Source organism: Coloeus monedula (assembly GCF_965178545.1).
Source record: "Coloeus monedula genome assembly, chromosome: 2".
NCBI classification, from domain to species: Eukaryota; Metazoa; Chordata; class Aves; order Passeriformes; family Corvidae; genus Coloeus; species Coloeus monedula.
Window position 1 is genome coordinate 42,988,221 of NC_138782.1, and position 25,116 is coordinate 43,013,336.

Here is a 25,116-nt window from a genome sequence, read left to right on the forward strand (position 1 = left end):
GCCGCGGCCGCCCGCACTGCCCCATCCTCCTCCCGTTGTCCCTGTCTCTCCCCGGGAGGGCTGCTCCCCGCTGGCGCGGTGGCCGGCACTGCTGCCATCTGCCCCGGCAGCGACGGGCTGGCCCCCGCCCGCCCGGTACCCTGCCTGCGCCGCCTCGCCGAATCCGCGGCTCTGCGTTCTCCCCGCAGCCGAGATGTCGGCGACTGTTCCGAGGAGCAAACGTGTGAACGGCACAGGCTCTTCGCACGGTGACCAGCCCGCCATCCTTACCTTGTGGACACCGAGATAGGGACACCGCCAGGCTGGGACGGCCCAACGCGAAGCTATCAAGGCGCAAAGGCTACCGCAACACAAGAGTCCTTTATTCAAATAAATAAAAATGAACTTTTATATACAAATATACAAAACCATTACGCACATTCTATAAAGTAGTCAGAAATCTTTAGAAAAACCGCGAGGGTGGAGGCAGGACGCCCACAGCCGGTGCCCTCCCTCCCAGCACCCGGGCACCGGCGGGCGGAGGCCGACGCCGCTCCTTTGTCCCTCGCCCCGGCGGCGGCGGCGGCGCCCCGAGGATCGGCTCCGGGCCAGGGGCTCCGCTGCTCTGGCGCCGACAACAGCACACGGAACACGACATCGCGGATGGCGGCCCCACCTCCCCCCGGTCCGACAGCTCCTCTAGCCCCAGCCGTGCCGCTCCCCGGTCCTGGCGGGGCTCAGAGGGTGCCCAAGTGCGGCAGCGTCTCCAGACGTTCGGGGTGGTCGCGGCCGGCCGCGCTCTCCACGCCGCGCAGCCACTCGGTGCATTTCCGCACCAGACCCTCGTCCGCCGCGGCCCCCGCCTCCTCCTCCTCGTACTCCTCGTCATCGTAGCGGTGCCGGTCGTTGAGCAGCGAAACCTTCAGCAGAGCGCGCAGGTCGCCGCGCCGGGCCGGGGCGGCTCTGCCGGCGGGGGAGGGTGCGGGCTGCCCCCGCTGCCGCTCCAGGCTGCGGCGCTGCAGCACCCGGATGGCCTCCGGAGGCAGGCTCAGCGAGAAGCGCCCCGCCGCCTCCCCCGGCGCCCCGCCGAGGCTCTCGCAGGAGCGGCTGCCCGCCCCCGGCGCCCCCGGGCGCCCCCGCGGCTGCGGCGGGGTGGGCTGGGGCCGCGCCGCCCGCTCGGCCGGCGGTCTCCGCGGCGGCGGCCGCTGCAGGGACGAGCAAGGCCAGGAGCTGGAGAGGGGGCCCGGCCGCTCCGGGGGCGCCCCCCGCGCCTTCCTCGCCCCCTTCTCCTCTGCGGGCCGAGGCGCTGCCTTCTTGGGGGCCGAGGCGGTCGCCGGCGGCTTCTTGGGCTGTGCCCGGGCGGCAGCGGGGGAAGAGGAGGGGGCCGGCAGGATGGCTGGCAGGAGGGGCGGCAGGGTGGCGGGGCGCCCGGGAGTTCCCTCCGGCTCGTCGCTGCGCGCCCAGGGAGGCGCGGAGCGCGCTCCGGGCAGGGCGGCGCTTCTCCCCGCGGGCGGGCAGGGCCCCGCGGCGCGCCGGGGCTGCAGCCCCATGGCGAGAGGCGGACGAGCAGCCCCAGCCGCCGGCGCGGAATGCGAGCTCGCTCCGCGCCGACAGCCGCCGATTTTCTCTCTCGATAACCCGTCCCCCTTCCCGCCCTTCGCCCGCCCCGGGAACACCCTTCCCCAGCGCGGGGTGGGTATGCGGGCGGGGACGGGGGTCGTGCCGGGACGGCCGCCCTCCCGAATGAGCCGCACTGGTCGGGCGCGATGCGGCGCTACTCCGGCGCCTTTTCCCGGTCCTCTCCCGCCCGGCCCACAGCAGAGCCGAAGTAAAGAAGGGTATGGCGGGGCTCATGCCCCGAAGGCAAACAGGCTCTAAATTCATCTCGAAGTCTTCAAGCGTCCAAGCGTGAAAAGGCAGTATTTTAAAATTGTGTTAAATTCTCTTGCCATCTTAAAAACATGAATGATACCTTGAGCTCCTTGAAATATCGTGAATAAGGGCAGGCAGACAGGACAAGAGACAGACACAGTCAGACCTAGGGCCGACTCAGACTTTGTGGACAAGGGGTGCCTGGCTTGGTAATGAAGAGCAAAATCCAGAGATCTTTCTAGCCTCAATGCCTTCTGGGACAGAGGTAAAGCACATCCCCCATTGGGTTTTTATTTTGGTTTTGTTGGGGTTTTTGTTTGGGTTTTTTGTTTTATTTTGGGGGGTTTGTGTTTTGTTTGTTTGGGGTTTAGTTTTTTGTGATGTACGAGGCAGCAATTTCCTACCTTTTCAAGTACCCTAGCCAACAACAGAGGTTTGGAGAGGTTTCATGGAGCAGTAATAAGTAAACATATATTTCCGATGGATCCAAGATTATTACCACCACTCCAAAATTTAGTCTTAGAAGCCACAGCATATAATTCCTGCAGCATTTACTTCAAAGTACTGTTTTAACTAGAATACCAAAACTTTATCAAAAGATGGGCAGCATGTATGCAATCCACAGGGTCTGAGATTTTCACACCTATCGTTCCACACTACCATAATGGGTATTACTACTATACTGTGAAGATTCCCCAGCTGTGAGCTCTTGGAATACTCAGACACAGTAAACAAAGACAGGATGTGAAGGAACAAAAGATACAGACAAAACAACACAAGACTGTGTGCTCTGTATCGATGGAGGAAGTAAATCCTTAAATGTTTAGGAGAGAAAAAAAACAAATAAGAAGGCACATGATGTAACTAACAGACCAAAGTGCATATAAAAGCATAGCAGTACATGGAACTTTCGGCTCTTCAACCCATTCTCTCCTGGTGACCTAAGTGTTAACAGATGAATGGTAATTTCATCATTTACCATAGTGGATAAATAAATTTAAAATTTTTGAATAACCAATGCCATTCTAATTAAAGACTACAGTGAAAGTGATTGTGTACCACCAGATGGGCAAAACCAGCTCTGGAGCAAACGAAGGCCTGGCCCTGAAGCACCAGTGGTATGGGATCTCCCCAGGATCAGCTGAGATCAGCAACAGCAAATACGGAAGGGGCAGTCACTTTCGGGACAACATCCACCACCGCCTAAGCACATCCTACTTCATCTTCAAAGCAAGCTGAAAACTAAAAGGAACTAAAATTTCACCCAAGGGTGCCCCAGCACTCAGGGGCTGTGGGCAGAGCTGGAACAGCTGTCACTACATCCCACAGCATTAGTGAGCCCAAGAGCCTGCTGTGGGGCCAGGACTACCTGGCCCCTTATGACCAGCAGGGACAATGCCTCCCTGGCAATTTATTGTTACTAATTAGTTAAAAGGTGTGGCTTAGTTGGAAGTCTAGCTGCAAAATAATGCAATCACCCTGTACACAGCTTCCTCAAAAGTGGTTGCTATGTTTTGCAACATACATTGAGACTGAACAGGAACATACTGTACCTCAATTTGTCTCTTTAGCCTGAACCCTCAATACTAAAAAGACTGGGGTTTTCCCCTTCCTGACACTGCAGATCACGTCTTTCAAAGCCATTCCTTCTTCTATATTTGTGGATTAACAGAAAAAAAAATCCAAACCAACTCAGTTTTGAACATACATAATTAAGCACATCCATCCTGTGCAAAAAAAAACCCTCCTGCAATATAGTATCAACCATCAAACATTAAAGATTTAACTTTGCTCCAGAATAACTGGATAGTTCTTAGTTGAAAAAATTAGAAATAAGAACCTCTTACTGAAGCCAGACAAAGCATTAGAGTCCTACACTTCAATCTATTACCAGAGTAAGTCAGAATGAACAGTTTGTCTAAATACTAAAAACAAAGAACCTTTAAAGTCACTTCTGCAAATTTATGCAGCAAATTTGGATATAGTAATATACATATCCCCCTTTTTATGCTTTCATATTTATTCAAGTGTAATGCTGAAATTTTCAGCTCTCTATAGCTGATTCCTAAATAAAAATGTATTAGGCACTTTTAAAATGAATTTATTTCAAAAGTCTCATTTATACATTAGCCATAAGTTCTTTTAGTAAAAAGTATTTAGGTATGAAAGTTTTTTTTTTTAAATCATTTAAAATACAACTTTTTAATAAAATCCAACAGGTTTTAAACATACCTTTCACAGTCTCATTAAGTTCTTTCCATAAGGCACATGTATAGGCATTTCAAAGGAGCAGTTAATTACAACTTTCCAAATCTTTACAACGTTTATAAAACTCTCTCTTTGGAAAAGCATACAATGGATAATATACAAACATCAATGGCACACTGCAAATTTTAGACAGAACTGTAAATGAAATCTTTATGCATACCCAGACCTTAGTGACTTACCTCCACTGGGGAATAAACCGTTACTGGATACAAAGTAGTGTTACGACTACTCTGCATAAAGTATTTAAATGTACTTTTTTTGTTAAAAAAAAAAAAAAGCCTGGAAGTTCCAGGGTAAACACAAATAATTCTCGAAATTTATGTTAAAATCTGTTTCTAGTAAAAATTATTTAATCTCCCAAGTGCAAAAGGCAAGGAAAATACTAAATTGCTACCGGGTATTTCAGAAGTGGAAAAGTAGAGTTCTCTGAGCAAAATTTACAGAGGACAAAAGTTGCCTTTTAAAGCGGATAGTGGTTCCAGGTTTTAATTTACCCTAGACAGGATGAGAAGCATTTAATCACAGCATCCCTTTAAAAAAGAAAAAAGAAAAAAAAAGTCAGTGAGGATATTTGTTATTTTGTTTGTATACATCTAAACCATTAACTATTTACAATTATAAATATGGCAGAAACTAAAGACAGATAGCAATAGTTTATCACATGCAGGATCTGTGTGTGAATGGCTCTACCAAACCAGCTAAAGCCCAGGCTCCAGCCCGGTCTGTACCGAGGTTCTTCCAGGCTGTTTGCATTGCAGCCCATGCTGAAATGCAGACACAGTGCTGGGAACTGCTCTGCAGCACAAGGGAGGCTGAGCAAAGGGCAGAGCCCGACTGCGCAAGGGCTGCCCAGCAAGGACACAGCTGAGGAGCGCCCAATCCACAGCAAGGCACAGCTGCCAGGACTCCAAGCCACATCGGAGTTGGATAAAGCACAGGCTGAAGGGTTAAAGTGTGCACTGACAGTGCAGGATGGAGAGAGCTGATTCAGCCCTAAGGTTTGGAAGATCTGGAGGGTTGTTTTTTTTAATCAACAATAAACTGTTTTCTGTTCTCTGATTGTTACACTCAGATCACTCACTTTAGTCTCCTTTATTTTAACTTTTCCCAGAAAAGTAACAACTTACTAAGGAGTGGAATTTGTATTCTGTTGCTAGTCAGTTTCAAAAAAAGAAGAAACATACTATCATCACTCCTTAAAGTCACTTAGCTGTATGCATTTTGGTTTTGTTGCATTTGTTGTTGTTTTCATTTGGGTCTGGTTTGGTGGGGCTTTTTGTTGCCAGGCCAACTGGAGAGCTACCATTGACTAAAGAAAACAAACAGAAACCAACAACCTCCACCCCAACAAACCCACGAACAAGTAAATTGTTCTGAAGAGCAAACCATGAATGGAGTTAAACCAAGGAGTGGTAATTTTTTGAAATCAAGAGAAATGCATACTTCAAACAATGACATAATACTATTCTCTGGCACTCAGCACGGTTTAAATCATTGTTCCCATAAGAAAGGCAGCCTATACAACATATTTATGATACCACTCCACATAAACAAATAACTCAGTAATCCCTAAAGAAATCACAGTGTTACCAAAACCAGTCTATATAAATTCAGTTCTTTGGCTCTTAAAATCTAATAGATAGATAAACCCAAAGAAATTAACTGGTGCATATAACCTCATGTTTTTCTCCCCAGAACTTAGAAGTACTGTTGGTACGGAAGAAAATGTCAGAGAGACCAGAAGCTCAATGTGCTTTCTCTACAGAGCAGACCATTAAAAAAAAAAAAAAAGAGAAAAAAAAGGAATGAACCTACTGAGACTGTCTCCTGGCCACAAGAATTCAGAATACTACTTTTGACTGGGTCAGCCTGAGTTGTCAGAAATAGCAAAACGACGGTTTGAAGCCTGAGTTCAGTTCTTTTATTCACTGTAATTATCAACTACTATCTTTGAAAAAAATCCTTCCTAGATTAAATCTGAAGCTTTAAAAAAACATAGTACAGGTGTTTTGGCAATGCTACAGGAAAATACCACCTGAAACAGGTAGACAATACTTTGAATTTTTTTTCCCCACACTTCTACTACAGAAAACCTCATTACATTGAAGTGCTTAATTCTTTCAAAAAAAAAAAAACAACCAAACACTTCTGGAAAGACCAAACAGCATTTTACATGAATCACAGAAAAAACAGATTCTTACATTTGATTACTTGCATGTGTTTTCACTATGTGTTTGGTCTGCTTTCATTCCCTTTTTGTACACACAAGAATGAAAGGGAAGAGAGAAGCTTGCCAGAATGAAAATAAAGACAAAGCATTGCTTTTGCCCCTTCTAAAAATGATGGAGGAATTTGGAAATAGGAACAGAAGCTGCCAGTATGTTGTTTGTTTGCTTTTAACTAGGACCTCAGATCCATAAGCTACCTTTAATTTTAGTTACAGAAAAGTCACTATTGCATCATTATATTGCTAAATCATTGAAGAATTCAAACAAAACTTTGATATATTTCCAGTGATGGAAACTAGAGAGAAATTTATTACACAGAATTACTATGTATTGTACTTCTATTTAAAGCTTATATTAAGCATGACTTTAAAGTTCCACTATGCCATTTTCTAAAAATTAAAAGAAAGGGAGGATGTTATATTTTTCCAGACACATAAAGTATTTCCCCTCCTGCCAGCATAAAGGTAGCTGACTTTTGTTAAGATGGAAATTATTATGCAGACTCACCTTGCAAAAGGAATGTAAGACAGACTATACCTGAAAAAAAGAGGAAAAAAAGTATATTTTCAGAGCGTTCAAGTCTTTCCTAGAACCAAATTATTTCACTTTAGCACAGCATTAATAAAAGCAATCTGTTGTAACAAAATTTTAAACAAGGTTACCTATTCAATTTAATGCTTATCTGAGAAAAGACGACATGTTTGGACAAGAACTAAACATATTGACAAGGACTTGGTAGTTTACTTTTTCCTTGTTTGGTTGGGTTTTCTTCTTCTCTTTTTTTTATGTAGTTCCTAACTTCTATTGCACATGAACTTAAAAAAACCCCCCCTGACTTAATATTGCCAAATCCAAAAGGAACAGAGATTTATTTTTCCAGTTTAAAAGACAATCTAAATTACTACGCAAACATACATCTAATCGTATTACATATGTAACTAAATACAGATACATGCTGTAGTTTAAATAATATTCCACAATTCTGACACTCAGACAGCTGACAAATCTATTATTCTCTGAAAACTGCTTCTCACAAGCCTCCAGGCAGTGTTCTGTTCTCATGCCCAGCCTGATCAAACCCTAGGACTCTCAACAAATGTGACCTGTCTGCTGCAAACACGTGCAGCACAGTCTGAGCTAGCGGTCTTCCCTCTATCTAGCAGCACCATGCCCAGCAGTCCCTGTCCTGAACAAATGGTTCCTTGTCCTCAGACCCACGTGCAGTATAGACTGTGTATTCAGGGCAAGGTCAAACAAGAATTGTGGTCACCTTGGGTTGCCTGAGAGCTAGCACCAAGTAATTCACCTGAGACAAGGACACAAAGCGTGTATCTCTGAGGAGAAAGCAGTAACTGCCAGAACTTCTGCCAGGCTTGCAAGCATTCACCTGGCTGCACCCACACACTGCCAAACCCAGCCCCTGAGCACACTCATGGTCATCACAGTACCTGCTGCACTAAATTCACCCTCTCACATCCACCCACTCTTTACCCAGTGCCACTGTATATTCCCAGGGCAGGACGTACCCTAGGAAAATGTTTTTCAGTTTCTTTCACTTCAAAAATGAAAAATTAGTTAGAATTCAAAAAAGAGGAGATTATACTGTTACTTTCACAACACAGAAAAAGCATGAAAATTTTTTTGCATATATATTCCTTTCGTATGGCTTCAGATAAGTTCACACATTGCAGAATATACTTCAAATTACCATTTTTGCAAGACGATTGAATATAGATTTTGCTGGAGTTACACAACCTAGCTGAGAAAAACAGATTGAGGCTAGCATTTGGGCACACTTATATGTGAATCATATATATAGGTTTATAATCATGCGGGTGTAGGGGCAGAGAGAAGAAATTAAAAGGAATTTTAAGAATCTTACCAGGTCATTGCCAAGAACTGCAATATGCAGAATAACATCGCCAAACCTTTTTTGTTCCACTAAGTAAAAATAAAGCAAATACTGCAAGTTAGTTCATTTTGCACCACTCCAGTCTATACTGTAAACAATTGGCACAGTCTGTTCAATCAAAAATTGAGTTAACTGACAATGCCTACATTTCCTTCTCTGAATTTGTTCTTTCCCAACAACTCTCCATTAATTTTATCCACCACTCCATTAGCATCATGCTATGAAAACCTTTTCTAGCTTTGAAAACACCTAACAACACCAGTGTTAACACTCACTCACATCACTGTACTTCTGCAAATATGGAAGTTCATTCCAGTGACATAATTACTTCTACAGAATGTAACTACAGACAGTTTTCAACCAAGATGTTTGAAGATACTTCTGGGTTTTTTCTGTTGTCTTAACCAGCTTAATACTCTGTATCCATGGCTTCTAAAGATGACTACACACTCTCTGATATTTTCTGACAAAAGTATGCACCACTGAAACAGTATTTTAACTTGCTTTTCTTTAGTTTTAATTCTAGAGGTCTGCAGACTGAACCTGATGCTCTAGATTTTGCATACTCATCTATATCACATGCAGGTGGAAGGATGCACTTGCTTTACAGCCAGCAGGCTCATCACTCCACCTAAGCTCAACCACAGCCAACAACAAAATCACCACACACAACGAGCTCACCTTTCCTCCACAACTGAACTGTATCTTAAAGCTACAATACAATTAATGTACTAATGAAGTTAGATTGCTTTTTAGAGGAGAAAAGTACTCTCACTTACCCAGAATACAGCACACAGAGTCAATATTAGGCAAAGCTGGGGTGAGGAGAGAAAAAAAAAAAGGATGAATACTACAAATAAACAACAAAGCAAGTACAGTAACTGATTCCATGTTTTCGGTGGGCAATCAGCATTTGAAAATTAACTTATGAAACAAGCAGAGCCAAAGGCTGTTGTACAGTGACTATATGATGAACTCCATGTAAAGTGGTGTTTTTCAAAGCAAGGTATGAGGTATTCATGGCCAGAAGGGCTAGGACAAGTCTTAGAAGAAAGACAAGTCAGGAGCTGACCTCAGGAATCAGAAGGAGTATAGCCTGGTGTGTGCACCCTTATGTGTTGGTTCTGTTAAGAGGTGGGCTTAGATGATAAAGCTTTATTGAAAGGAATCAAATAGTCTGGTAACTGCTACTCTGTTATTCCAGTACATACTATCATTTTAACCTAGTATTTGTAACACCTGTCTCTCACAAGAAATATGTGTGCACCGCTAGGAACAACCCCTTATTAAAAACAACCATTCTCAATTACTGTATCTGGCAAATACAGGCTATGCCTCATCTGCCAGTGCTTTTTCATCTTCTGACAGTAATGAAGAGTCTGCTAGGGAGCAGCTGCCTCAGGTACAATGAAAAAAGCTCACAGGAAGCTTCGTTCAAAGTGCTTTAACACTTTGGATGGAACATTACTAAGATATGGTTTACTATGCCAAATAATCACACCATTTTGCAAGTTTAACCATCAGTTAGAACTTTTCCACTAAATCTTATCTGGCTTCCTCTATTTGTCATTACACATAGTAGAAAATAGAACAAAACTACAAGTTAATTTTCGCTTGAAAAAAAATTTGTTGGTGTTTTATTGAAAGGAATAAAAATAACAGACTCTTTGGAAATTTTCCAAACATGTTTGTGACTCCTCAACTGCCTACAATTCTAGTTTTGTGTTATGATGGGGATTAAAACAGCCAAATTCATCCAAAGTTTTCAAAACTTTTAATTTTCCAGTTCTTCTCTGTTTTACTGAAATTTCCATACTAAAAGCCTTAGCTCTCATCCAATGTTCATGTTCACCATTAGATGAAACCTTTCATTCTCTTTTCCTGACTTTGTTGGTAGTCTGGTCTGCACAGGTAGGTCTGTGATGTTTGCTCTGCTCTGTTCTCTTTCCATTTCCCTGATGTGTCTTGTTTTTACAGCCTTCAAAGCGAGTTCTTTTCTTTGTCACCATGTCTGAGCATGGTGGATGACAGGATCATCAGAGCAAAATGATTTTTGTGCCTGCTGTTTTAAGTGTCTGGCTTAGGCTCTCAGTTTCACTGGAAAAAGCCCACAGCTGTAAACTGTTGGAGAATTCATGCTCAGCAAATACAGACTCTATGAGAACTGGAGATATTCTTGCACAATTTTAATTCAGGCCTACAAAACATTAACTTCCTGGGACTTGTAACTTGGTATGAGTTGTAAATAATGACAGAACAACAAAAAAACCACCACTAAAACAAAACAAAACAAACCTCTTGAACAAAGCTGGGAGTCTAAGCAATGACCAAGTGACTTCCCCAAAAGATATGGGCAAATGTAAGCTTCTTAAACGAGATTATAACTTTTTTTTTAATGTGGGTGTGTGAGAGGAAGAACATACAACCCCCATATGACAGCCATCCAGAAGAATTTATGAAGACATTCTTACCCACTAATCAACTAGAAAAACAAATTATACGATAGGGAGAATAGGAAAGCCAACTACACTTCAAAATTAAAAGTTGAAACAAATCAGTAGGAACAAGAGAGGAAAGTATAAAACAGAGAAGGAGCAAGGGGACAAAGTTGTTTTAACTACCTAATATAGACCTTTGGGATAGGAATTCTGATATTGGAGAGAAGGTTTTTTTCCATCCTCCTGGAAGAAGAAATGATGGTCATGGAAGTAAAGGAGCCAGGGATGTCACAATGGAGCATCTCAAAGCTGAACATGTGGCCTCCCAGACTTTGGGGAAATAAATTAATTTTCTTCATTGCTTTGAAGATTCTGAACCACTGACCTTTACAGACCAAGCTGCAGCCAACAAACAACTGTCAAGCTACAATTAGGGACCATTGACTTTTCACAGTAGCTAAAAAAATCTCTCACCTTGTTCTTGAAGAAAATATTTTAGAAAATAAATTAAAAATAATTAACCTGGTATTAGCATTTACTAAGAAATATTTAGTAAAGAACATTTTACTCCAAATGATTAATTTAAAAATCATAAACAACAAAAACACACACATTCAAAGAAAGGAGGTAGATGCTCTTTGTGACATACAAAGCTAAACAGTTCAACGGTCATTTCTTAACAGAATGAAGAGGTAGACTGAGAAGTAATCTCCCTTTAGAAAAGCATTAAGTTTAGCTTTGAGGCTAATGGAAAATATATTTTTTTAATAAAAGGAAACAAAACCAGTATATTTACCAACATCACAATTGTAGCTACTAATCGTTTTGGATCAAACATTGCTTTCAGTTGCTTCAGTGGTCCCATCAGGAAACACGTACTAATAGGAGAAAAAAACCAAAACAAATTGTAAATCACTTTCAAATAACTCTTTCTAAAAGACAGTAGGTAATTAACCAGTTTTCCAACAGATAGATGACTACAAAGACTTTAAAAAAAGATATTTCAGTGCTTAGCAACAGAGATTCACTAGAACAGAAGGTGAAATACTCCATGAATTTAGCCCTGGAAACAGTTTATGAGTCACCCTTGGTCACGAAATTCTTTCCAAAATATTACCATAGTAAAAAAAAGTAACAGGCAAATACAAGGACACTTATATTGGTTGAGATAAGAGAGGATAGAGAGTGTGACAAGGATATACTTAAGAAATAACAGAAGAGCATAGAAGCAAATCAGTTTTCATGAACTCTTTCACTGAATAAGAAGAAAAACATTTCCACTAATAATCTGTTTGATGGTGCTGAATGCCATTTATAAATAAAGACAATTAAGGAAGCAGTGCAGTTATAGTTAAATTTAAATCATATTAAGAGACACAAAATAGGAGGAGATTAAACAATGACTATAAGTAGCTCTACATGAATTTAGAGATGGGTGGGTAGTCAAAGATGTTTTGATTGTTATTTTAAGATGGCAAGCACCAAAATACATAGAAAAAAAAAAAGATGAGAAAACTCAACTGCAGAAGTAAATGAGATCATATCCAAGATTTGAGGAAAGATAATGGGAGCAAATATAGTGGTTAGAGCATTTTACATTACCAAAACAAAACATTTTGCTATAAGTATAGCAGAGGGTTATCAAGTTGAAGTCTAGTGAATTTTTTGTTGAAGCTGTTATTTATAACAACTGACTTGCCAAAATAATGTCAAGATTACAAAGACCAACCTGCTGTAGAAAATTCTTGGTTCCCAAGAGATTTTTTTTACTCAGGCAGAATGCAAGTAGCTACAATCAAGATTACAGGGAAGCTCTACCTCTTTTAGTCAAACTCAGCAAGCAAAAAGGCAGGAAAAAGTTCAGTAGTTTGTATTAATCTTCCTACTTTTTTCTACTCTTAACTACAGTAGTAGTTAAGTAGTTAACTTGAAGGGAGAATGAAAACCATCAGCAACACCACATGCTGTACCTTCTCATGCAAAGAAATGCCATCTGAACTAAGATTTCACAACCTCAGGAGTAATTCTCTGGCTCAAATATTTGAGATGAGTCTCTTCCTTGTCATTCTGCTTTGTAGAAAACACAACAATTTAATGAGTTAAAATGCCTGTAATCTTGTGGTAGTCTGAATGCTTTACTGCAGAGCAGAAAACCTAGTTTAACTCCTTTTCTAGTCATTCAGTTTTATATGAAATGAAGCAGGGAACAGTTTGATAGAGTTTCCTCCTGAAACCAATAATAAGCCTCCTAAGATAGAAGAAATATGGGAATCCACATTCCAGGCAGTAAATAGAGCTCTATCTTCCACATCCAGATGTTCTCCTACCAGCAACTTTGCACATGTATCTCCTTCACTTTTTTTTAATCTTATGTAGACAGACCTCAAATGTCCATATTAAATGGAAAAAAGTTTTCACAATTCGATAGGAAAAGAAAAGTTTTGAATTAACTACAATCCAAACTAAATTTTTCTCAGTATTTTTTCATCTTGTCTGCTGGGCCATAAAATTAAATTAAGACAAAAAAAAAAGCGGATGTGAAGAACTAGGAGAAAATATCAGTTAGCTAGTAGAAGAATACAGATGAAGAAAATACGGTGGTAAAAAGCAGTTAAGTTTAGGCCACAGGAAATAAGCAGAAAAAATACAGAAAGCAAAATGCATTGTTTGTAATCTGATTGGCATTGAGAAGACCGACACCACAAGAGTTTCTCCAGAGATGAGAAGAGATTCCATAGGAGCAGAAAGAAAGGCTGGGAAAAAATTCTAGACACCCTCCAGTTAAACAGAATAATTCTTTTAGACACACCACATTCTGTAGGAGATACACTCATCATCCCTGAGGATAATCAAGTAAGTACCATTGTTTTCATGTGCATGGTTAGAAAATGACAGTAAAAACAAGCTAGAGGGGACTGAACAGGCCAGTAAGAGTTTGCATCTTTGGTTTAAATACAGACTTGCAAACGAGCCTAGAAAAGTTTAAATCTGCTTGTCAATTTGGGACTTCATTGTCATCTCCTACTGTTCTTAGAGCACACTTGCCTGTTGTTTATATCTCAAAGGACTACTGAAGGAAAAAGGGGCCTCTTTTCTCTTCTAATCTTAGCTGGAGTCCAGACTAAAGTTTTTCAGCATTCTCCTAAAAGGAATACTAGTCTGTAAAAACTTTCCTCTTAACTCAATTAGACTCGATTAGTAGTAAGTTTCTAAAATGCTCATTTAATTTTAAGAAGTGAAAACACACTCAAAGTACCAGGTAAAAACAACACAACCAAAAAACCTTACTCCAAACCAACAACAAAGAATAAAGAATAAGATAAGGGAGAGAAAGGCCAACACTTAGCCTTGCCTATCTCCACTATCAACTTTTTGTCTTGTTTTAGTATGAGATGGAATAGTTCCACAACTGAGACTCAATGTCAGTACAGAAATTATTGTCTCCTAACAAATTTGTTGAGGAAAAGCAGTACACTTGCATGTTTCTCTAACGCTTATGTCATATTACCTGAGTTTCAACAGATTAACAATGCTTCGACTCAAGAATTAAGTCACTTGAGTGAAGTCATAGAGTCCATGAAAGTCAAGACCACACTCCGTGGGGTTTGAGTCCCATGACCATGCCTCAACTACTCTAAGACAGTAAGAGGAGGACAAACAGAAACTGAAAATACCTTATGGACATTAAGTTGTTTCTTATGCGTCTTTCAAACTGTGAAAGGAAAGTTTTCAATTTTAAGAGGCCCTCTTCTGCAAATTATTTCAGGACTGTTATGTGAAACACTTCAAAGAACCAAACAGAGAGTTTAAAAATACACTACGAACCAATTTTAGATTCTGCCTTCAGCCTTACAGTCAAAACAAGGATTTCCTGAACGTTTCCTTTTTGAAAGAGTTTTCTTGGAAACAGGATGATCTCTCTGTTAAAAACAAAAAGCTCCTTCCAGTAACAAAGAATCCACACAGTGGGCAGACTACCAGTTTGCTCCTGAAGCTGAAGTACTTACATACCTGGCAGAAGGATTTAGCTGTAAAAAGTAAAAAAAATTCAGCTAGCAATTTGTTACTCATACTTTAGATAGCAGTTGTGATGTGTCTGCAAAGAGGCATGTAAGATAACTGATATACAACAAAACTGTAAAACAAACAAGTTTTTGTTATTAGCATTTCAATATGAAACAATGTTGTTTATATGCGACATAGACAGCACTCTAGAATAAAAGCAAATGGAAATGTAGCTGAAAAGGAGGGTACTTTTCTAATAACAATAACTAAGAAATCATACCTGGCTAGTGCAGCAATATTTCCCAGGGTGTAGAACACTGCAAAAAGTTTGATCCCCTTTGGGAGCCATAGCAATGCTGTTCCCTATAAAAGACAGGTTATTGGTATGTCTGCAATCAGTTAAGTCAATTTACTTAGATTTTTATAGTCTATAAATACAACTTCATACTGCAAAGAGCATCATTCTGACATATACTAGCAGAGCACACTGCTCTCAGAGTTGCAGCTGTCACTACCCAGCACACTTCTATTGCCACCTGCTGGCAGACAATGTGTTGGTTTACTGTAGTTCCAGATATTTTTACAACTAGGCAATGTTTGTTTACTGTTCATATTCTATTCACAACACTTTTGCTTTTGTTACAATGCCCCACTGTACATCCTACACCTCTGCACACAAGATAAAATGTCATAAAGCTGCACTAATATTCACCATCTCCTTTCTCCTCCCATCAACCATTTGGACTTGCAGTCTAAATACACACTGAGGCTGAATAGAAACATTTCAGAGCTCTTACTTCCAGATATCTCTTCCCTCCACTAAACTTAAAAAAATCCAAAGCCTTCTGCTGATCACAGCTACCTATGATGATCAGGGAGAAAAGGAATCATAGCATGGTTTGGTCTGGAAGGGACCTTAAAGATCACCTAGATCCAACCACCACTGCCATGGGCAGGGGCACCTCCCACTAGACCAGGCGGCTCACAGCCCCATTCAGCCTGGCTTTGAACATTGCCAGGGATGGGGCATCCACAGCTTCTCCGGACAACCTGTTCTACTGCCTCACAATAAACAATTTCTTCCATATATCTAACTTAAATTTTCCTGTTTTCAATTTGTACCTGTTATCCCTTGTCCTATCACTACGGCTCCTGATGAAGAGCCCCTTCCGGGCTTCCCTGTAGGTCTCCTTTAGATACTGGAAGGCTCCTATGAGGTCTCCATACAACCTTCTGTTCTACAGGCTGTACAGACCCAACATTCTCAGCCTGTCAGAGCCTAAATAGAGCCTCAACTAGAAGCAAAACAAACTGTGATCTGCACACTGTCCTGAAAAAGCCCAACCAAACAAAAAAGCAACTGTATTCTACTCAATTGCAATTTCAGTGGAAATCTGTGGTAAAAGGAAAAGAGGAAGAAAGACAGAGGGAGGACAGGAAGGGGAGAGATAAGGGGGAGGAAGGAAAAGAGGGAGGACTTCCCCCATGTTTTTTTCACCTTCTTCTGGGAATTTCCATGCAGCTGAAAAACTGCTTTCTAGTGCAAGTTACTTGTGCCCGATTTTGACAGACCCAAGCAATTAAGAGATCTTAACTCTTAACTGCAGGCTGGAGACTCCTGCCAGCCCCTAAAGTTCAGGAATGAACAAATGATTTGCTGAATGTAAAACCAGAAGGAGTGCAGCAGGTTTTTCAAGTGTCAACACACAAACACAATCATCACCTTGATTTGTTGAGTGTGACATGCTACACATGTGGTTTCTTCAGCTTTTAAAACCCTTTCAAGCTTCCCCCCTCTTTTATCCCTTTATTAGAGAGAATAAAAGTAAAATGGGTACACACCTCTTTCCTAATACACAAATTACAAAAATAGGGTATATTTTGTCAGTGTTCAAGCCTTTTAGTAAGAAAATGTATTATGCTACAATAAAAATGCTCTCTTCTGTAGTTGGAAGAAAAATAGCCAAAATCATAATTTAGAGATCAACAGTCAATTATACATTTAATGTCCACTTAAATAAATGCATACAAAATTTAGAATACAGGATAAAGCAAACACAGAATCACATAGAAAGTAGGAATATGAATGAGGTTCAGCTGTAGAACAGTAATAAAACACAAGGAAAAAAATAACTTTACTTACAAGAAAAGAACACAAAATGCCAGCAACAAAGCATATGCCAAACCATCTGACTCGAGTACCAAAGCTGAGTGTTGAGGCATCAAGGACCTTAATAGAAGGAGAGGAAAAAGAGGCATTACAAACCCAGTTTTGAACAATCTGAAGGACATTTTTTTTCTTTACCACCAAACTCCTGAATTTCAAACAAAATAATTTTTTAGCTGGAAATAATTATTTTACCTTGCTTAACAGTCGCTTGTGTATTAATTCTTTCATATTACAAAATTATATTATCAATCTGGAACACATGGAAACATATTTACAAACAAAGAAAAAAGACAAAATCCATAAAGGCATATCCTGGCATGCAAGCAATTGCTGCTTCACTTTCCAACAGATTTTCTTATTACCACACAATTGAAAATAGTCAGAATTGTACCAAATCAAAAGAATGAGTGGAACTCCTAGCAATCTGCAGAGGAATTAATCTATTTGTGCAAAACTGTAGGTTCCTATAGACATTACCACCTTTTCCTGTTACTAAGAGGATCCCTTGTACATATTAATGCCAGTATCCACTGCAAGCATTACAACTGCAATTACTGCTCCTTACAGGGTAAGGGTATAGGCAGATCAACACAGCTTGTCTCACCAGACTAGGATAACTTGCTGAACGGGAATATTTCACTTCCTGCTTCTCCAGAGTGACTCCAGAACATAATGAGCTGAGCTACCTGACACAACTCATGACAAGAGAACAGAATTAGTGTTCCTTCTATTCTGATGACCTTGCTAAGGAGCCAAGCCAGCCCTGCAAGCTGTCAGAAAAGCAGCAGGGGTGATGTAAGGAAAGAGGCAGGGCCATGTATCTGGCAGAAAGGCTCCTTTCAGCAGAAGTGATTTGTTAGATGTCCTCAGCTCATCTCCACCCATGCTGTAAGAACAACGAATTTCAGTTTACTCCCAGTCACTACAATTAAATGTACTTTCTATTCTAAACCGGCCTATTAAGTGAAGTGTTGCTTCAGCTTACATAAAATTACTTTAAAAAACCAACTTTCCTACTTGTTCAGATGTCACAGGCAAATATGCTCTCTTGTTATCGAGTCAACAGGTATTTTAATCAAGTCTTATTAACCAAATATACATGATAGGCCTTTCCCAGCCAATGAATATGGTATTTCTTCTTATCTCTTGAGAAATTTCTCTTTCAGGCAGTGGTCAATGAACCAAGGAAATCTGTTACTGCTTAGAACAATTTCACATCTCTACAAATGAAGAAACTCTTATCTAGTTTAATAAAAAAGTGCTGCACACACGCTCACATAAAGGTGCTGTGATGACAGAACTTCTCAGAGCTCAGAAGATGCAGCTTACCTTGTTAGGCCGACACTTTATCCTTATGTGTGCATTAAAGAAACAGACAAAAACAGTAACTGAACAATGGCTTAGTATTTTAAATCATATTTGACAGTCATAGTCCTGAATGCCTGCGCATTTAAGAGTAGGAATAGCTGGTAGGACACAGCTGAAGATACCCATTTCAATCATGCCTTTAGTTACACCTATTCATGCAACTAATCATAAGCACGCAAACACAAAAAAAGAGTAAAAATTCTTTCCATCCATGTTCAGAAATGTAGATATGCCATACTATCAGTAAACCCAACACACACATTTCAGATTGCCTAGAAAACAGGGAGAGGATGAAGACCAATAACTTATTCAGGTGCATCAGGCTCATTGCTGCCACTTACTGCTCTTCTAATCTTAATATCTGACTGTGCTCCTGAAGTGACTACCAGGATATTTCATTCTTCAAACACATTTGAAAACAGCTTTATCTTCATTTAAATCCCTAACAGTTAAGAGGTGAAAAAATAAAAACAAACCAAAAAAAAAAACCAGCATAAGAACTAAGAGAACCACACAAAGGCTTGGAGCAAAAAAATGACACAGACCCCAAAAAGTTAGATATATTTTATGGATTTAACTCTTAAAAACTTCGATTGACAATATATCCACATGAACTACAGGAAGAAAATGAAGGCTCATCCTCCAACCATTCCAGGTGATGTCACCATTCATATTGTCAAGCTGAACCTATTTAATGCAATGTTTGAAATCCCAAAACTGGGGATCTGGTAATGCATTTTCTTAGTCCCTGATACCTAAGGGGACTGAGGGAGACCTTATTGTAGTCTACAGCTTCCTTATGAGGGGAAGCAGAGGGGGAAGACACTGATCTCTTCTTTGTGGTGACCAGACAGGACCCGAGGGAACAGCAGAAACTGTTACAGGAGGTTTAGGCTGGATATCAGGTAAAAGTTCTTCACCCAGAGGGTGGCTGGGCACTGGAACAGGCTCCCCAGGGCAGTGATCAGAGCACCAGCCTGACAGAGTTCAAGAAGCATTTGGACAATGCTCTCAGGCACATGGTGTGACTCTTAGGGATGGTGCTGTGCCTCTTGGGGATGGTGCTGGGCAGGGCCAGGAACCGGACTCGATGGTCCTTGTGGGTCCCTTCCTATCTACAACTTATACCTTTTGGGTTTCATGGAAGCAATGGGACTCATTACCTTTCCAAGACACCTGTTTCAACCCTGCAGTGAAGCACCTTGCTGCAAAAGTTGAGTTACAGATACACAGTTCAACTGAGTAAACCACAGCTTGTGCTAAAATGCCAGGCTCACTCCAGAAGCTGAAGACCTGACACTGCACATATCCTGCCACACATGCTGCAGGCAGTAATTCCTATACTAGCGGCCATGAGACACCCTGAAGTAACAACTTAGGTTCTTAGGGACTATGAACCCTAAGAAAAAGAACATCTAAACTACCCTTGCAAAAAAAGCAGGAAACAACGTAAAGGTAATAAAGATTTTTTTGTGCGTGTCTGACATAAATTATACAGCTAATCCCAGATTTCAGACAAAAAGAGCTGGCACTGCAGTCTATGATATTTGCATTAGCAAAAGCTTTTATTTAGGAGACTGAAAAAATTACCAGGCATGTTCCACATCTGTAGTTCATGTGGAGGACTACACAGTAGTGGTGGCAAGGGAGTTCCTGCAAAACATACCCTTCTTCCTATATGGCTTATCAGCTTGTTTCTAACAAGAAAAAGAAAAATTAAACTGAAATCAACAAAAGGAAATCCTTAGTTTTTTAGTGCTAAACTTTAATGCCAAATTCCTGGGCAAGAAGCAAAGCTTTTTATTCACAGGATATTTCAAGCAAATACTATATAAAATAAGTGACTGGAATCTGGAAAGGGGACTTTCTGAAACATAAGGAACAGTCTTGCAATACTCTGATACACAAGTTGGAAGTGCCAGTAACAGCATCATTGCTGAACAGTTTGCAATGGACACACAACAAACAATATGAATGATAATCCACAAGGCTGCTTTTGATGAAAAATATTTATTGTGGCTCTGAACATTCACCTAGGCTTCCCCCACATATTAATGATCTTATAACAGCTTTCCATGCAGGCAAACAGAGAAACATAACCACTTTGTTTTACTATTCTAGAAGCTAACAATTACACCTTTTCTCAATGGTAAATATGCAAGTAATGGAGAAAATTCAAAGAGACACTGAGTAAATTTTCAGAATTGAGTTTCTAAGCCATAAGGAAAAAAATATTTATAGAGATATATTTTCATCTTTCCCTAACAGGCCTCCTTATTTGTATTTCTATCAGCACTTGAGAGTAAAATACAGGAAATGTAATATACATTTTCTTATGAAAATATTATAAATACCTGTTCTATTTCTCTTTGTTGAAATCTTGTCGAGTGCTTTAAACAGCTGTCAACTGTCACGCAACATCCAGTGTGTCACACGGACTGATTTTATATTAGTTTTGGTGTTGATAAAACTAAACAGCATAAGGCTGCCCTGAAAACATCATAACACTGCTACACTTACTATTTATTATTGATCTTTTTGGTAATGAATTCCTTTAATTTTTTTATATATATATTTAGAATAATGGATCTAATTGCAGCAAGAAACAACAGCTGAAGAGTTTAGAAAGTACAAAAAGACTTCACTGAATCATCACAGAGTTATTTCATTACAGACTTGTCTTCTACTTAGCAGGAATGACTACTGACTTCATGATAATGGTTCTGCAAAAAATCAAGGGATAGAATACAGATATATCTACGGACTTGAACCATATGATGGCTATTACACAACTATCAGATACTCCAAAGAGAGGAGCATTGTTTTCAACCAAACACATGACTTGTCTCCAGAGAGATCATTAAAACCGCTCAAGATTTTACACACAGTGCATACCCTCACATGTTCTTTCACAGCCCTACCTCTTACCAAGTGTTCCTCTCTGCATGGGTGCACAGACTTTCTTGCTCTAATGCACACACTTTAAAAATAGTCAGCACCAGTCAGCTCCAGCTTTAGTGAACGTCGCGTATGAACTTCCTCTCTAAAAAAGAGGCTTGATTTCCACGGTTCTACAAACACATTGCTACCTTGAGAGAAAAATACAGCTGAAAAATTGCCTGACCTAAACACTGGACTTTTTTCTTAAGTCAAGGGGTATTTATTTATTTTAAAGAGCTCTCTGGTTCATCTCAGCATGAAGCTACTTTGCACTGCACCAAAGACACATTTATAAGTCTTCTTCTATCAGGTACTGGATAGGTTTTAAGTATAGGCAGATTTTTCTTATTTAAAGTCTTTTCTGGCTATAACGGTATCATTACATGCAATAGTGAAATCATATATAGTTTAATTACTGACGTTTAACAAATTAGCACATTCTTAGCTCAGTTATCTCCTAAGGAAATACACCTCAAATATAAAAGCATTAACTATGTAGGCATTTATCTACTGATTGCCACCTTAAAACAACTATTACATGTGCCTCACATGAAATGTGCCTGGTGATGGCAGAATAATTCTCTTGGAACTGAACTGAGATTAGCAGAAATGTAAGTATTTCCTTGATAATCCTGAGAATACCAGGTGAAGCATACCTCCAAAATGCTGGCAGCCAGTTCTGGAGTGAAAGGGCACGGATTCTACACTGCTTCCAGAATCAGTGGACACAATTTAGCTGCTTTGCTGTGGCAGAGAAGCCAAACTCATGAACCTTGAAGACCAACAGCAACTCAGCGCAAAACTAAGTGATGCGTATCAGCAGCAAGCTGCTAGAACTAATATTATGCCAGCTGTGCTCAGGCTGTGCTGGTTCACCAAGGTTTGTGAGCTGCAGCTCAGATCCCAGCTACGTTCCAACCTCCTCCACCACGCTCCAGCACCCTCTAAGTAGCGAGCAGTATCAAGATATTCCTTGATGTAGGGCACTTTGACCTGCAGTCACATGAATTGAGAGGGAGCAGAGGGAATGAATGGTTCTTTGTAAGCATGCGCAGCTTTATTTCAACCTAGAGATTAATTCTCAGGAATGCATGGTCTTCAAACACAGTAAAAACGAAACAAAAAAAAAACCCTGACGATGAGGAAGACAGTGGGAACGAAACAGAAAAATTAAACCACACTTAAGGAGTAAGGGGCAAAAAGTAACTTCAGCAGAATGTACATAAAACGTCTAAAGAAAACCCTTGCTTTTGCAAATTTAAGGGCATAGGGGAATGGAGAAGCAATTTACACTGAATCGCAGAATCAGTAGGGTTGGAAGGGAGCAGTGTGTTATGCGGTCCGAATTCCCTGCCTAAGCACAAGAAAACTTCGCAGAAACCAAAGGACCCCAAGTCACCAACACAGCCAAAAGCTTCACACACCAGGAATTCGCCAAAACCCATCCTCCGGGCAGGGCCTGCTGCCCACAACCCTCGTCCCACGGCGCACGCCGCAAACTTTGGTCCCTCCTTCGCCTGCCCATCTCTGCCCCGGTCGGGCAGGCACCAGGAAGCGGGGTGTGTATGTGCGCAGGCCGGGGACGAAGGAAGGCAGGGTGGGGAACACGGAAGCGCCCGAGCCACGGACACCGGGATGGGGACGGGGCCGGCGCGGGGAGGCTCCAGCGCCGCTCGACCCCCGCGCACACCACGCCGGGGAGGGGGAGGGAGAGCGGGCTCCCGCCGAGCCGTACCTGCGCCGTCAGTCCCTGCTCCTCGTCGTCCTGCCCGGCCAGCACCCGCCGCAGCTTCTCCATGCCGGCCCTCCCTGCGCAGGGCCGCGCCGGGGGTCGGGATGGGGCGGGATGGGGCGGGACGGGGCCGCGCTCCACCGCGGGCCGCCGGCCCAACCGGGAAGTGACGCGCGCCCCGAGGCGGTGGCGGGGCCGCGCCTGCGCACTCCGGGCCGCTCCCCAGGGTCGCCGTGGGGCGGCGCTGGCCCCGCCGCCCAGCCGAGTGCGCGGGTGGGGCGAGGGGGTCCCGGTGTAGCCCTTGCTGGAGGCACCCGGGAGGAAGAATGGCTTTTTCAGCCTGACCCCGGCTTCATCGTCGCCCGCAGAATCGGCTTTCGCACAGCAGCGTGATTCTCATGAGCGCGCTGAACACAGAACACAGCACCGTGGGTGCGCAGGGCTCCGGTAAAACCGCATTAGGACACGCTGGGGCACCTCATGTTCAGGTGGAACTTCCCGAGCATCAGTTTCTGCCCATTGCCTCTGGTCCTAGTGCTTGGCACCACCGAGCAGAGCCTGGCTCTTCAACTGATGCACAGGAAGTCCCACCTGGATACGAGGAAGAAGTTCTTTACTATGCAGTTGACCTAGCAGTGGAAGATTGTCCCGAGGGGTTGTGTAGTTTCCCTCACTGAAGGTCTTCAAGAACCATCGGGATGCAATCCTGTGCCGTGTGCTCTAGGATGACCCTGGAGCACAGCGTGGTTCCGACCAGCCGGCGGTGTCCAGCTTGGCCTGGCTGTTCCACGGGCACGGTGCAGGCGGGCCGAGCGTTTGGTCACTCACTGTCAGCCGGCAGGCACACTGCGAGCCCCAGCGCGAACAGCCTCGGCCCTCCTTCAGCTGGGGGTGCCTGAGGTCTCCAGCACCCACTTGGGAGCAAGCCAGGTGTTCTCCCAGCTAGAATGGGTGGGGTACAGAGAAATGGCATTAAGTGTAAACACCTTTTTCCAGAGACTTGCAGTGTGGCGCTGTGTGGTCTGTTAGCCTCTGCCCCTGGAGGAAGGGGTATGGCAGAGGCCATCACGCGGTGCTGTGTCTTGGCTTTGCCTGCTCGTTCCCAGCGACATCCCATCCTCCATCCACTCTCTTCAAGCCTGGTCATTCCATGTAAGTCTTCCCTGTCCTGCTCTGTTTAGACGCTGACTCTGTGCCTCCTGGGGCTGTTCTGCATGTGTGTCTCTGCTGTTTGACCGGCCTTTGGACGAACACCTCAGCACTGGCCTGGGTCATTTGGGGGGGGAATGAGGCTGGTGGCTGGGGGAAGGGGTCCAGGTGCTTGCAAAGTGACAGCAGGCAGCAGCGTAGGCTGGGGCAGAAGAGGAAGATGAGTGATAATGGCTGGGTAACCTGCTGCTGTGTGAATGAAACTTGATAAAAGCCCGGGCAGCAGAGCACCCCGTGAGGCTCTTAGGACAGAAACCTTCCCTTCCCACCCTCCTCCCCTCCCCACACACACTTAGGAAGTTTCCTATGTGCCTTCTACCTTGGCTTTTAGGTGAAGCATTTGGACACAAACTATACCTTTCCAACCTGATGACAGGCCATTGGCATCTCAGGAAGCTTTAGGTCAAGGCTAAAATTAATAATGGGAGAAACACTTGCAGACATGGCAAAATGTCACCTGAGGCAGGCAGCATTGCCCGTACCTTGTGAGGACCTGAGCAGGGAGGACAGTGTATAAGGGAACAATATAACCATGACCCTGCAAGCAGGGGAGGAGAAACGGGAGAAAGAATGGACAGGGTATATGAGGGTATATCTGAGTGTGCACAAATCATCTTTCTTAGTAGGCCCCAGAATTGTAACAAAATTATTTGTTACAGAAGTGTTTTAATTCCAAAGCATATATGAGAGCAAAATATAAAAACAAGAAAGTACTCTTTGGGTGTTTTTTCCCCTCCCAATTTATAGATAGATATGGATAGATGCAGACAATTTAAATCTGAGTCTAGCCTTCTGGTCTGTGTGACTTTAAGCAGGAGTTGTTGGCTGTGCCTTGGATTACTGGTGGCTTTCTGGTTGTACAGGGAGTACAGGCAGGAAAGCACCTGGCAGAGAGCAAGCTGAAGCTGTTCTTTTGTTTCTGCATGAACAAGTGCACAGAGAAAGCAGAGAAGAGCAGTGCACACTCGGGCAGTGTGGGGTGTCCAGCTTGCATC

General features: G+C 42.5%; 2 protein-coding genes across 2 annotated transcripts; both read right to left on the reverse strand.

Moving 5' to 3' along the window:
• Positions 1 to 716: 716 nt before the first annotated feature.
• Positions 717 to 1,529, reverse strand: PRR18 (proline rich 18; the record flags this gene model as incomplete). Its single annotated transcript, XM_082302332.1, has 1 exon — positions 717 to 1,529. The coding sequence occupies one exon, from the start codon at positions 1,527 to 1,529 to the stop codon at positions 717 to 719; it is 813 nt and encodes a 270-aa protein (XP_082158458.1).
• Positions 1,530 to 3,986: 2,457 nt separating this feature from the next.
• On the reverse strand, positions 3,987 to 23,061 carry SFT2D1 (SFT2 domain containing 1). Its single transcript, XM_082299563.1, has 8 exons — positions 22,916 to 23,061; positions 16,846 to 16,932; positions 14,983 to 15,065; positions 11,494 to 11,575; positions 9,039 to 9,074; positions 8,230 to 8,288; positions 6,855 to 6,884; positions 3,987 to 4,649 (listed from the first exon to the last, which is right to left on the reverse strand). Exons 1-8 carry the CDS (start codon positions 22,976 to 22,978, stop codon positions 4,610 to 4,612), a joined length of 480 nt encoding a protein of 159 aa, XP_082155689.1. The 5' UTR covers positions 22,979 to 23,061; the 3' UTR covers positions 3,987 to 4,609.
• Between the last annotated feature and the right edge of the window lie 2,055 nt (positions 23,062 to 25,116).

What these genes read in the sequence shown, in the direction of transcription:
- SFT2D1 (XM_082299563.1), bottom strand. Translation starts at nt 22,978, where the DNA reads ATGGAGAAGCTGCGGCGGGTGCTGGCCGGGCAGGACGACGAGGAGCAG. An exon ending in CTCTGTGTGCTGTATTCTGG is followed by an intron (nt 8,289 to 9,038) that starts GTAAGTGAGAGT and finishes ATTTTTACTTAG; the next exon opens with TGGAACAAAAAAGGTTTGGC. An exon ending in TCTTACATTCCTTTTGCAAG is followed by an intron (nt 4,650 to 6,854) that starts GTGAGTCTGCAT and finishes TCTTTTTTAAAG; the next exon opens with GGATGCTGTGATTAAATGCT.